The sequence below is a fragment of the Poecilia latipinna genome, unplaced genomic scaffold, assembly GCF_001443285.1.
Source record: "Poecilia latipinna isolate Pla-1442-1.1 unplaced genomic scaffold, P_latipinna-1.0 Scaffold1146, whole genome shotgun sequence".
NCBI lineage: Eukaryota > Metazoa > Chordata > Actinopteri > Cyprinodontiformes > Poeciliidae > Poecilia > Poecilia latipinna.
In genome coordinates, this window is record NW_015113762.1 from 55,904 (window position 1) to 70,648 (window position 14,745).

The 14,745-nt window shown below is 35.0% G+C and overlaps 1 protein-coding gene across 1 annotated transcript in view; it reads left to right on the plus strand.

The window, feature by feature from the left end:
• LOC106960020 (protein APCDD1) overlaps positions 1–9,609 on the plus strand; it is a 25,694-nt gene extending 16,085 nt beyond the window's left edge. Inside the window, exons 4-5 of the mRNA XM_015052927.1 lie at positions 7,780–8,101; positions 9,131–9,609. Of these exons, the coding sequence (XP_014908413.1) occupies positions 7,780–8,101; positions 9,131–9,582 (774 nt within the window). The 3' untranslated portion in view covers positions 9,583–9,609. The remainder of the gene's footprint in view (positions 1–7,779; positions 8,102–9,130) is intronic.
• The last annotated feature ends 5,136 nt before the right edge of the window (positions 9,610–14,745 follow it).

Consider the following 14,745-nt stretch of genomic DNA (forward strand, 5'->3'; position numbering starts at 1 on the left):
TTTAGTGTTTTGGTCTCAACTAGCCCTTTTTTTTGAAGGACAAGTTTGTTTACTTTTATTCGTTGTTTCTGTTGCTCTATTCATTTTGAATATTTAAAATGTCTTCCAGTTCCAGAGTTAAAGTTTATTAATCTTTGAGGATGTGCTCTTGCGTTATTATTCCATTACCATTATGTTTATTGAAAATGGTCTCAAACAACAATATTATTGTTTATTGCAATAACTTCTTTGAAAATTGAAACATTGTTATTGTGACAGGCCCAGTGACTTAACTGTAAAATAACACTATGTGCCTTGAAAACACATAATACTGGCTCTTAAAAAAAGAGTGATGAATGGAGTTAGATTTATCTCATGACGTTAAGCTAACATTTTAATTTGTCAACAAACCTATCTGGAATATGTTATCCAGTTATTTTTTTAACTCAAAATGCATGAACTAATCCATGTTTTCTTAAAATCCTATTAATCTTTATTTGTATAAAGAAAGTACTGCTTAATCATGTTAACAAACAGTAAATTTGTTTTTAATTGTCTTGTTTCTCTGTGATTAAAAAGGCTCTGCTGCTCGGCTCACCCACCTCTTTAAACATTTTTCATTTTTTACTCAGGGGGTTTTAGTGACTATCCAATCCATTAATTTTAAGCTGCTGTACCCATAACTGGTCCCAGCCCAGAACCCTAACTGGTGCCAGCATGTTAATTTGTGGTTACTGGGTGGGACTCGGCGGTGATGCAAGAGAGAAATCTGTTTCATTTTCTCTCGCCCGGCTGCTGCGCTACGTCACCGAGGGAGACCAACGACTGCTTTGTAACCATCTATTCTGGGTCGCAGCCGCTGCCTTTATTTTGTCACTTACATTCAGAAATTTCACTGGAAATCATTTATATTTTAAAAAATAATGTTTCTAAGGACCTACGGAATTAGGGTTAGAAACAGTGGCGCAAAAAGTGGGTATGCAGTGCACTGCAGGTGTGGGTTCACTCTGGTTTGACTTGTTTGACCTCAGACAGAACGGGTCAGGAGAACAGCGCAGACCCACCAGAACCTCTCTTCATCTCTTCATCCCTCAGTCATTTCCTGAGACCGAAAAATAATAAATGGCAATTTAAAGAACAAATCATACAAATAGATTAATAGTAAATAAATAAATATTGTGAAAATAAACCGTTTATTTTTTCAACATTAAAAACGTTTGTTAGGATTGTGTAGGAAAAATGTTGATATCTTTTATAAATTCAGTGTTTTGAGGTCAATATTATTTCACCATTTTATTAATGTGGGTTCCAGTTTGGATCAGGCTTCCTGTGAAGCTATAGGAATGATAGAAAACTTGCTAACAAAATGCCTCAGACCTGCAGCCCGTAGGCGGCTCTAGACACAGGCCAACAGAAGTGGCTCCTTGACTCACTTACATGTTAAATGATGAAATATTGCCCTGATTTTTGTTTTTAATTGGCCTGTAGGCAGCAAATATACATATATACATATATACATAATTGATACTTTAGTTAAATATGAGTTGAACAAATTTATGTCATCCGGGGGGTGGGAGGCGCCGATAACATGTTTGCATGCACCTCAGAAAGTACGTAGTTGCCCTGGTTAGAAATTCCCTTTATTTCTGCATTACTTAATAAAAAAATTATTTTTTATTGTAGTTTTTATTCTATTCATTAAGCTTGTTTGCTGTTTTTAGTTTATATCTTATAAAGCTTGTTTAATAAATTAAATCTTATGATGTTTAAATAAGTTTTTATTATTATTATATTGTTTATTGCTTTTATTGTCATTTTGTAGCATGTAAAGTACATTTTATAAAATATTATTAAAACAGTATAATTCATAGATATTTCCTTAATTTAATTTATGATAAACTGCAACAGAGAAAACAAGAGGGTTTACAGTTGGGGCCGAAATGATTAATCATGATTAATAATGGTAAAATAATCGTCAACTAATTTAGGAATCGATTAATCGATTAATCGTCAACAGGAGTGTAAAAACTGCTATTTGACGAAAGAACAAAATAATTAAGGAGAAACTGTTCAAAAATGTATACATTTTTATTTAAGATTTTTTTTGAAAAGGTTTTTAAACAAAAGGTTACAACAATAAGTAGGCCTGTCATGATAACAAATTTTACCAGAAATTATTGCAATAATCAATAATGTTGTTTTGAGAACATTTTCAAGTAATAAACTTTAATTTTATGTACTAAGATATGTTAAATATCCCAAAAAATAAATTAACAAGGCGACTAAAACCGATAAATAAAACAGAAATTAAAATCACACTCAACCAAAACCATAACTTAAATGTTTTACAAAATCTCTGCTGACAAAATTGCAGTTCAAAAAACATTAATCGTCAGAATGAGAATTATTGAGCAGATTTATTGTGACAGGCTCAATTATGATTAATTAACTTTGACAATTCCAGAAATAAAATCAGTTTTAGTGTTTTTATTTTCTTGCATTTTGAGTGTAAACTGGACATTTTTAAATTGTTTCCAGAAGTGGAAATTTTAAAATTATATTCTTGTTAAATTAAGATCTTACAGACACAATTAGATACAAACAATATAGTTAATACCGCCTCAGTTTCATCACCTCAAGGTCACAGTTTTCAAAAAAATTGGAAGTTTAAAAAAAGTAATTAAGCAAATAAATGAAAAACGTTGTTTTAATGTTTTGGTCAAACCACTAATTGTACTCAGAATGTTTTGTTTTATGCTGCATACACAATATTAAGTTAACTACTTTAACCACCTACGTTCCTAATGTTAGTCATTATGCGTTTTCTTCTTGATGGATGTATTTGATTTTTTTTTTTTAAACTTCTGTTTTTTTAGTCTACATGATGGGAAAAACCACAAACATTCAAGTATTTTACATGGGAAAGAAAAATCCCAATTAGTAGCTTAGCTTTTCAATAAAGATGCAACAAAACGGAAAAGTTTGACCAGTAGAAACACAGTTATTGTTGGCAATAGCGCCACCTACTGTTCCATGTGGAAAACAGACTCAGGCAAACATAAACGAGACGATATCGCCCTTAATTAGTTGGTCTTGGCAGCAACACAGCTGAACGCAGTAGCGCTGGAGGTACTTTCTGTTGGAAATGAAAACAAAGTCCAGAGTTATATTGGCAACAATAATTCAGTCAATGACTCTGTCCAAGAAAGAGGGACAAATAAATTCCGAATAATCGGGTTCACTTCTCTTTCCTATGAGATTTAAACCACTTTAAATTAAATTTGGCCGTTAGCTGTCGTCGTGCTCCTTCAACCTGATGATGGCAGTAAACCAGTGGTGTAAACAGGTGTTTACTGATTTTCTTAGGTAACTTTTTAAAAAGTACTGCTCTAGAAAAACCTTCCCATTTGTAATATGTTTCTTTAGGACACCTGTGACATAAAGAAGTGTGATCGTTTCACTGACGGACTACCTAACTAGAAATTGCCCCGGGAATAACACAAAGAAAGGCCGCATATATTAAAACCAATATCTGCATTCCTGTGGCATGTTATGTATCTTTAATAATGTTTAAAAACTTTACACCGGTATCTCCGGCTTTTCTTTTTAAGCCACTTATCCATTATCACATTTAAACGGAATCGTTTGGTAAGCTAGCTAGCTGTAGCGTCGCACTTTGATCTGACGTCACGGTAAATAAACGGTCGTTTACATGCAGTACATCGCAGGCCACTAGATGGCGCCCGAGGACCACCAGTATGAGAACACTGAAATGATCGCTAAATTGGGGGGAAAAGAAGTCAATCTCAAATTATAAACACGAGTAAAAACACAAGAGCTAGGGGTGGGCGATATGGACTATTGTGATAGCAATAAACGTGACAGTACTTCTTTTTTAGGTAACTTTCTTTAAAATACTGCTTTAGAAAAATATTCCCAGTTGTAATATTGTTTCTTTAGGACATCAACCACATAAAGAAGTGTGATTTGTTTCACTAAAATGCATTTAATTGCTTTTAATCATATATATTTTGAATTATTGGTATTTATTGATTCACCTTTATTAAAAAAAAAGGGGGGGGAGGGAGTAGAAATAACAATCGCAACAATACGAACAGCTGTGTATATTTTCAAGCATCATTAATTTGTATTTATTGTGAAAATGATAAATCAAAATCTTATCATGACCAGACGTTTATCACAACAAACGCCCACCTCAAACCAGAACTTTACAAACCAGAACTTTATAAGGAAATAATTTCCTCTTTCAACGTTATGCTAACAAAAAGCGTCATTCGTTTTTACATTTTGCATGGTTTTATTGGTCTGTCATTTTCCCATCATGCCTTCTGCTCGGGTTTCATCCAGATGTTCTCAGTGGAAGAATAAACTTGGAACCAACGAAGAAGAATCCTCACAAAAGCTATAGAAAACAAACCGGCTCATTTGAAACCGTGTCACTGTGCCTATAACATTTTTATTTGCAATCTGGAAAACAAAACTTGTCCAAGTTCCTCCCAGCTGGATTTAACACTTCACTGAATTATTTTATTTAGTAATAAAAAAATATTTCCACCAAGTCTTCAGGGAAATGCAACCACAAACAGTCCAGTTTTATTCTTTATTTATCATCTGCCGACAGGATTACAATGCAACTAGAACAAAAGTTTGTTTTGTTCTTTGATTTCCTGTAGTTCTGCATCAACTCTTGTACATCTATGATGGTGGTACAGATATTTAAAAAAAATACAAATATCCAGAAGGTTTTAATCCCAGTCATCTCATTAACCTCTCACTCCGAGGCGTTTATGGAGCTGCACTGGGAATATCTCGTCTGCAGATTTCTCTCCTCTCTTTTCCTTCTTTTCATTTGTTCTTCCTGAAGCCCCGTCGCAGACAGGTTGTCTGGGAAAACAGTGACTGAGTTTAGGAGGTTGGGTATTAAACCTTACCCACCCTGCAATGACGGAGTCAAACCAGCCTCATGGGAGTTCGGTCTTTGGAAGAGATTTTCTTGAGTAGCGCTTGAAAGCTTCCAGTTGTTCTGCAGTTGGAAAGCTGCAGCTGTCCGGTCTGTGCAGCAGACGTGATTTTATCCGAACAGTATGTTCATGTTGATGATGTTGCATCACGGCGACCTTCGGTTTCGCTCGTGGTGTTGAGGCTTCGCTGTTTTATCCAGACATCTGGACAGGATGCAAGCTGGATCTTTATCCGAGTTTTCTTCTTTCAACTCTGGCATGCTGATGATGGATTTATTTATCCCAAGATGCAAGTTTTTTACTATCATGTTGAAGTTTTTTTCTCTTATGCTCCCCACTTTTCTGTTGTCACGTCCTATGATGCCAGGGCAATATTCGAGAAAACGAATACATTTCCGCCCAAAAACTCAGGAATTTTATATGAAAAATAAGTAAATTTCTGAACTCCAAAAATCAAAAGTTTGCTAGAAAAATCTCTGAAATTTTTAGATTAATCTCACAAATAAACAAGTAAACTAAACAAGTACATTTATGAACTCCAAAAATCAAAAACTTGCTAGAAAAATTTCCCAAATTTTGAGAATAATCTCAGAATAAAAAAATAAAATAAAACACAAAAAACAAAGAAATTTTTATACTCCAAAGGTCAAACAATTTCTAGACAAAGGTTGGAAATTTTGAGATTAATCAAAAAAATTTACTAGAAAAAAAAAATTCTGAGCTGGAAAAGTCAGAAACTTGCACTAGAAAAATCTTAAAATTTCAGAATAGTCATGTAAAATTTCTAGAAAAACAATAACATTTCAGAACTCTAAAAGTAAAAGAAATATTGCTTGAGAATACTCAGAAATTTTGAGAATAATCTTAGAAATTTTCTAGGGAAGTCAAGCAAATTCCCGAGATTGAAAAGTTGAAAACTTGCTAGAAAAAAATAGGCAAATTTCTGGTCTCCAAAAGTCAAAAACTTGGTGGAAAAATCTCATAAATTTTGAGCACAGTCATAGAAAATTTCTAGAAAAAAACAGCACATTTTGTTTGAAAGTCGAAAACAAACTGTACTTGTCCAGAACTTGCTATAAAAAACTCCGAAATTTTTTTATTGGTCTTAGAAATTTACTAGACAAATACAAGTAAATTCCTGAGATTGAAAAGTTAAAAATGTTTTAATTTTGAGACATAAAAAAAATGACTAAAACAAAAGAAGTAAATTTCAGTTTGAATAGGTGAATATTTGCTTGAAAAAAATCGGAAATGTTGATATTAATCTCAGAGATTTGCTAAAAAAATAAATAAATAAATTTCTGAGTTTGAAAAGTTGACAATTTGTTTGAAAAAACTCAGAAATGTTTAGATTAATAAAAATAAATGCTGTTGATTATGTGTGAATTTCCACAATCGCAGAATTGCTAAAAAAAAAACTGGAGGACTGATTGTAATTTGGCAAACAGTAAAACCTGCTTTGATTTGATCAATAAATTAATATATTAACCACATAACTGTTATCCTGAAGGTGCTACTTACTGGAGTGGAGAGAGCGGCGCTGGCTGGTGGTTAGCTTTAGATTTGATTTGAAGGTTTTATCATTTGTTTTTAGATCTCAGAGGTCTGTTGAGTAAATGCTCTTATCTGTCTCAAGGTCCAGATTAAAGCGCAGATGAGATCAGGAACGAATTGCACCTTTACATCTGGACTTTCACAACAGGAAACACTTTTAAAACACGTTTCTGTTCCTTGCCTGGATCTTGATCTCATCCAGATGAGAAACAGGCTGGACATATTAGAAACCTCTCAAACTTGTCAGAGTCGAAAGCGAAGAGTGTGTCAAATTTTTTCCCGGACCGAAGCCAGAGACCGCAAGGAGGCTAGAAGAAGCGAATCCCTGGAGTTATTTCAGCCAGAGGTGTTTTAGGAAATTGATTGATTTATAAAAACACCATAAATACAAAAATAAAGCTGACATATGTGCTGTCTTTGATTAACTAATATGAGAAAAGTAAGAAGAGAACAAAAAGAAAAACTCAGCCAACTTTTCATACTGTTCAAGGTTGGGGTGTAAAAATTTGTTTTTCAGTTAAATTCAAATAGGGTAAAACAAATAAATGTTGGTGTTTTGCATGCAAATAAATCAATATATGTTCCAGAGATAGCTAATGATGAAAATAATAACAACAATATTTAATATTTTAATCCTAATTTCTTTATGTTTCCTTGAAAGTCTGGTTCGTTTGAGGAGGTGGAATGTGTAATCGGATCACAAACTCTCCAACGTCTCAGTTTGGTTAGAAACCGATCCTTAAGCAGGAAGCAGACTAAAGCACAAGGCATTCTGGGTAAATACAACCAAAACAAAAGTGTAAGTCTAACACTAGCGCTGGAAATGGCTCGTTGTCTTTTATTAAAATAACCACTAAAATCTGACGTTACTCTATTTTTGTGTACATTTTGTAAAGAAAGAAGCTATGCTCAATGTCTTCTTCAGGGGTTTTTATGTTGTGTCCTTCAGGAGTTATTGGTGCAGCGCCCCCACAGGCGAGGAGGGGAACAGCTTTTTTAATTAGTTTGGTTTGTTTGACACAGTGTGAAAGAGAACCGCACCAACTGAAAATGAACCAAGTCTATTAGACTTGGTTCCTTTCTACCAGAACAACATTTTTTAATAGTCTATGTATGTATTTGTTTAGTATTAAAGTTTAAAAAGTAAAAGTTTGGAATACATAAAGCATTTTTCATCTGTCAGTAACATAACTCGCCTCCTTGTTGGATCAAAATAACTATCTTCCATCTGGACTAACTGAGCCCATCATGGCTTTGTTTCCAGAACCACGACCACGGCTGCATCGTCTGTCGGATCATCTACCGCTCGGACGAGTTCCACCCGCCCATCCTGCCGCCGCGGGCCGACCTCACCGTGGGCCTCTACGGCCAGTGGGTCAGCCAGCGCTGCGAAGTGCGGCCCGAGGTCCTCTTCCTCACTCGCCACTTCGTCTTCCACGACAGCAACCACACCTGGGAGGGCCACTACTACCACTACTCCGACCCCACCTGCAAACACCCCACCTTCACCATCTACGCCCAGGGCCGCTACAGCCGAGGCCAGGCCTCCACCCGCGTCATGGGAGGCACCGACTTTGTCTTCAAAGGTTTTCAAACTTTTCTTCTTACTTTAGTTTGTAATTAAGAGAAGGAAAGCGTTCGACTGGTTGGTGTCGTATTTCCCAACCAAAATCTTACACAAGACACAGCTGGAGTAAAGATGCTCCTATGTGATGCATCTTTACGTTTAGAAGATCCAAATTGTTGGGATTCGTAGAGAGTATGATGTCTGGAAATTAGTTTTTGAGTTTGGGAAGTCAACATAAACCACTATAGATAAATATTAGCTGTAGATGAAGCTACAGCTAAAAAAATACTTCCAACATCAACATGAAAACCATTTCTGCTAACATCAGCACAGTGTAGGGTTAATATGTTTATTGTTTTTGTATTAACTGATTAATAATTGGATAGGAAATAATTGCTTCAAAACTTCAATTTTATTTCTAATGACGTGCAAATGTTTAAGTGGTTAAAAAATTTACAGAATGTGCCAATTTTTTCATCCAATTAATTGTCAGAAAAAATCACATAATTAAAATTACTGCCCTAAGAATGTGGTTTATTCACCAAATGGCCGTTGTCTCTCTACTCCTGTTAACGATTATCCAATTACTAAATTAGCTAACAGTTGTTTCAATTACTGATTAATCACGATTAATTGTTCCAGAGCCAATTATTTATATTGTTAAAAAGTTAGTTGTGTTATTTTTGTTTTTGTCTGACTAGTTTGTTCTTACAGAAAAAGGCTGCTTTGGAGTTTGTAAAAACTGGCAGCTTTATTATTAGATTATTTCAGCAAATGATTAATCATAATTAATCTGATTAATCGTCTCAGGTCTATTTATATATATTGCAGAAAAGTTAATTCAAAATGAGTTTTGTCTTAATCTAGTTTACTAAACTATTTGCACTAGAAACTAGATTAGATTTAGTTTTTTCAGTATTGTTACGTGGTACAACATTCAGGCAACAATAATCACAGACAAATAAAGGTTGCATTTTTCCAAATACTTCAGTTTTAGCCTTGATAAACTCTGCAGAGAGCTGATTCCTCCTGTGTCTCCGTCCTCTAGTGAACCACATGAGAGTGACGCCCATGGATCTGGCCACCACCTCCCTCCTCAATGTCTTCAACGGCGACGAGTGCGGCGTTCAGGGCTCGTGGCAGGTCGGGGTGGAGCAGGACGTCACCGTCACCAACGGCTGCGTGGCGCTCGGCATCCGGCTCCCCCATACGGAGTACGAGCTCTTCCGCATGGAGCAGGACGCCCACGGCCGCTACCTGCTCTACAACGGCCAGCGCCCCAGCGACGGCACCAGCCCGGACCGCCCCGAGAAGAGAGCCAGCTCCTACCAGATGCCCCTGGTCCAGTGCTCGTCCAGCAGCCAGCGGTCCGACCGCAGCCGGGGAGACGATGACACCGAGCAGACTCAGCACCGCCACAATGGCGGCTCGGGGCGACACGCCGGCCGCAGCGGATGCGTCGCCGTGCTGCTGGTCACTGCTCTGCTGCAACTTTGTTAGTCGGCAGTAAAGGCTTTTTCTTTCTATACAAACAGTGGGACTTAACAGCAAAAACTCATGTACTTTGCAGGGACGTGTTATGCAAAATTCACATTTTTGCAGGTTTTTGTACTTCCATTTGGGTCTAAACTGCTTCTAAAAACAACCCAAAGCAGCTAAAAAGAACTCAACCAGATGTTTTTTGACAATAAGTTTATGCTTTTGGTGTCTGGAAAATGAGCCGTTTCAAAAACCTCCGGAATGTAACGTCACAAATCACAGACACGTTACCCAGCAACCCCAGTGGAGTTCCGTTTGTTACCTAGCAACCCCAGTGGAGTTCCGCCTGTTACCTAGCAACCCCAGTGCAATTCCAGCCCATCTGATCAGCTGGTTTTACCACTGGGCAATGGCTGCTGCACAAGACAAGTGTTTTGTTGTTGACTTACCGTCCAGAAACTGCTTGCTGCATTCTTTTTGGTTGTGCAGGAGGCTCTACTAATGCTTTTCAAAGATCTAATGTAGTATAACTGCGCATAAGTTTGTAGCCACTTTGACTTGTGACTGTAAACGTTGAGTTGGGGCCGTGGCCAGCAGCAGCTTATTTGGATTTAAAGTGGCAAGAGGCCCAAAAGCAGCTCATAATAGAATGATTTTGGGCAGAAAAATGTAATTAACATGTTTTGAATAGGCCACAGACTTTTCTTAACCTGTTCAAGGAAGCATAATAAATGTTTTGTTTGGATCAAGAGGGTGAGAACTGAACTCCTCTCCAGCTACCAAAGACTTGACACTGCTGCTCTGCAGGAACTGCACTTTAGAGTGAATCCACTGTGGATTCACAACTAGATAAAAAGTCTCTTTATTCCTACAGAACTGAGATTATGTTTGTTTTCTGCATCGTTTTTAATCCAGCACCCGTCACATTGTGGGTTTCTACAGCAAAAAGCAGAGGCTGATGAGTGGAAACATTTTCATGTGTTCAGGAGAAAAACCTCAATAGATTCTGTTGACTGTAAAAAAATAAGTGAGTCGCAGCATTTTCACAGGTTAATGTTAGAAATTTTAGCAATTTTATTCAAAAAGTAAAACTTATTTTTGAACCATTTCTCAGAAAGGTGGGGTTAGAGTTACATATAACCAGGCTTTTTCAAAATATATATTTCAATTTAAACTTTTACTTAACCAGTAAAGGAGCTGGAAAACTAACCAGTGGTGGTCACACTTCCACTAAACTGCTAACACCAGAGATAATTTTTGCTAACTCTTTAAACTTCCACAAAATTTATTTTTCCAGCTAAATTTTCTGATTTACATGGTTGTTTTATAAACTTTAAGTTGAATAAAGTTTGGAATTTATGTTGAATTTTAGTTTTTTTTTTTTTACTGTTAGGAATTTTTCAAGTAGTTTAACATTTACTCTTATTTTGAAAGGGGTGAAAACTACTTATACAACAGTTCCGTTTCCTCTCCTTTTTTTTTTTCTCAGCAACTGTAGTTTAAACAAGAAAAACATAATGCAACAAAATGTAAACAAAATACATCAGATAAATTTATAAAGTTTAAATTAAATTGGTACTGAAGGATTGTAGTCTTTCAAGGGCAGATATTATTTTAATTGAAGTTAGCGCTTTAGCGTTAGCTTGAGCTAAATACATTAGCAAAGCTACCACCACTAGATTTAACGCTCAAGATGTTCTAACAACAACCAGGATGATACCAGGAGGCTCTCTCTGTTTCAGCTAAGAGGTTTGGTTCAGATTCAACAAGCTGCTTTTTCTACCAGTGTTTCCTTCCACTAAACTTTCAATTCAAACCAGCAAGCCTCTGTGCCAAATCAGTAACAACTCAAATACGTCTATTTTTTTACTCAAATATCAAAGAATAAACTAATGTATTTAACTTGATTAAAGACAACTTTATATCAAGTTTTAAATTGGCAAGATTATTTTTTGTTCGTTTTTTTTAAATATGGCTTTTGTTGAAAAGCTTTTTTTTTTAAGTCCTTTAGTTATTAAATAAAACAGTCAGCGCTCTTTCACATTGCTTATAGTCACTACGTTTTGTGTTTTTATCAGCAGGAAACTATATAGAAATATTTCACATTGTGCAATAAACCTACCAACCTTGAAATTAACTTTTTGAGAACAATTGCTGAAATAAATGAATTTTTTAACACAACGAAGTCATCTGGTTTCACCTGAAAGACGTTTCATTCGCATACTGCTTGAAACCGGAGATTTTATAAACTCATAAAACGCTGCAAACTTGACATTCTCATCTATTAAAGAGTTTACTTACACAGTAATCAGTCCTGAGTCGTCCAAGTCATTGCTTCCTCCCGAACATGTATGTCGCTGTTTAACATCTTTGGTCTCAACAGCCTGATCACGAGATCCGCCATGTTTGAGCTAATGAAAATACAGACGTCTAATTGAACATTTAACGTTTCCTTCCAAGATTATTACATTTAAACAATCATAATATGAAGATAATATCATTAATTCTTTCATAAAACGGAACCAGAGATTAATGTTTTCTGTTATTTGAGCACAAAGTTTTTCAATTAGTTTATTCAAAGGACAGGAAATGACGTCAAGATTGTTCCAGGATATGATGTTCTGCCAAGTGAAATGTCTGAACTTCTTGTCGGTAAGCAGGAATATTACCGACAAGTATTAATGTATTAATCAGTATTAATGATTTTGTTATCATTTAGAAACTATAAAAGCTAGTTTTGGTCACAAGATTAGACATTTTTAACATCGTTTTATGTGGTTGTTTACTAGAAAGGGAAAAAAATCACCAAAAAAACTCAAAAGTTTCAAAACTTGGAAATTTCTAAGTTCAAAAAGTCGAAAATTTGAAAAAATAAATAAATAAAGTCTGAAATTTTGGGATTAATTTCGGAAATTTTATAGAGAAAACAGTTTCAAATGTTACAAGTTTGCTTGAAAAGCCTGTAAGTTTTTCCACAATATTTCCAAGTTTCAGAAGACGAACATTTTAAACTTTTGGATCTCTGAAATGTCCAAGATTTCTTTTTCTCAGATTTTTTTAGATTAAAATCAAACTTTTTTTTTTTTTTATTGACTTTCAAAACTCAGAAATATCACGCTTCACGCTTTGATCTATGTATTTACTAAATTTCTGAAATCTCAAAATTTCAATTTGCAAATTTTCAACTATTGAAATAGAAATTTTATTTTTAAAACATCTGGAAATTTTCTAGCAAATTTTAAACTTTTGAAGCTCAGAAATGTCCGTGACCAAGTTATGACAATAAACGAAAACCTTTTAAAAAGCTCTATTAACCATCTTCATTCATTGAACAAACCTTTCATAATAAAATCCCTTAAGCTTTCAAGTTTAGTTACTAAAATAAACAAAATAAACTTCAGAAAGTGTTGATAAGCAGTTCTATTTGACTGTGATTTATGAGCGTGGAAACACTGTCAGCATTTTCTACGCCGTTCATTTTGGACCAAACAGAGTTTCATATTCAGTTCTACTGCCAAGAGGAAAAAGTCAACATTTCATTTCCCACGATCCCATCTCCGTGGAATCACCTCAACTTCACGCTTTGATAAAACGATTCAACGTTTGCGTTTGTGTGGGAAACGGGAACGTCGTAAAGAGAGCTAATTTCAGCTCGTTATCTGGCTGAATTTACCATAACAGACTCCGTCACGCAGAACGTCATAATGAGCTGGAAACACGGAACTGCCTCGGTTAATCTCCAACAGATCTGATAGGAAATATCAGCAGAACCCGAGCTTTGGTTCTGGATTGTTGGGTCACTTTAGTTTTAACATTTTCCCACAGCAGATTAAACCAAACCTTTCGGTTTGTGCTTGAAGTAAATAATGTTTGAACTTCACTTTTCGATCGGCTTTTGTAAAGATTAAAAAATATATATGTAGCAATAATTTGGCTTATTTAGCCTTTCATAAAGAAAAACATTGGGTGTTCATTTTCAAAGTCATATTTTCACCATATTATTAATATATTTATAAATGTCAATGTTCTTATATCCAAACATTTATTTTCCAAAACCAAATATTTGGGTATCAGCTAAATCTAGCTAGGAGCTAAGCATTTGGGTATGAGCTAAACATTTAGCTAGCAACATAAATAGGTAGTAAGTCAAATATTTAGTTTTCTTGCTAAATATTTAGCTTGTAATTACCAAGCTAAATATTTAGCTAGGCACCTAAATATTTAGCTTAGCAAGCCAAACATTTAGCTTCCTTGCTAATTATTTAGCATAGCAACTGCAAACTAAATATTTAGCTAGCAAGCCAAACATTTAGCTTCTTTGCTAAATATTTAGCGTAGTAACTGCAAACTAAATATTCAGCTAGCAAGCCAAATATTTAACTTCCTTGCTGAATATTTAGCTAGCAACATACATATTTAGTTAGCAAACTAAATATTTAGGTCTGGTTTGAAAATTAGATACTACTTTTGGAAAATAAAGATTTAATTTGGAACTAAATAGTTAAAATAAATATTTATTTGGGAACAAAATGCGTAGCTTAGAAACTAAATATTTAATATTCTGTAATAGTTATAAATGTAGAACTAATATGTTGAAAATGTGACTTTGAAAAATGAACACTTGCATTTTTTCTTTACGACAGGCTAAATAAGCCAAAATATTAATTTGTTGCTGTGCAACTTTACACCCAATACTGTTCTACAAACTCAGTGTCACTCAAGTTATTGGATCTCTAGTTTGAACTTTTAACTCCGTGAGCACACAGAACACTACCCAGGTTCTGTTCCTGTATCAGAACATTTCCCGGGTCCAGACGCAAAGCAGATTCTTCCTCTCCATCTCCGTTCCAGTGGATCCTCAAGGAAAATGTTCACCTGGAAAATGTCTTGCACTAAAAACGTTTTAATATGTAATTTTATGTTTTTAATGTAGCGCTGAAACTAACAATCATTTTAGTAAATAGATTATTTACTAGGCAGATTTTTCATTTAACCACTTTAGCCTACTTTTAAATCTGGCTTAATTGCTGTTAATTACTGACCTTTTTTTGAGTCTACAAATTTAGCAATCTTTTAATCATTACTTGGATTATTCAGACGATTACTTAATTGATTTGCCACAATAGCACTAGACAATAATATATATATATATATATATATATATATATATATATATAAACATGA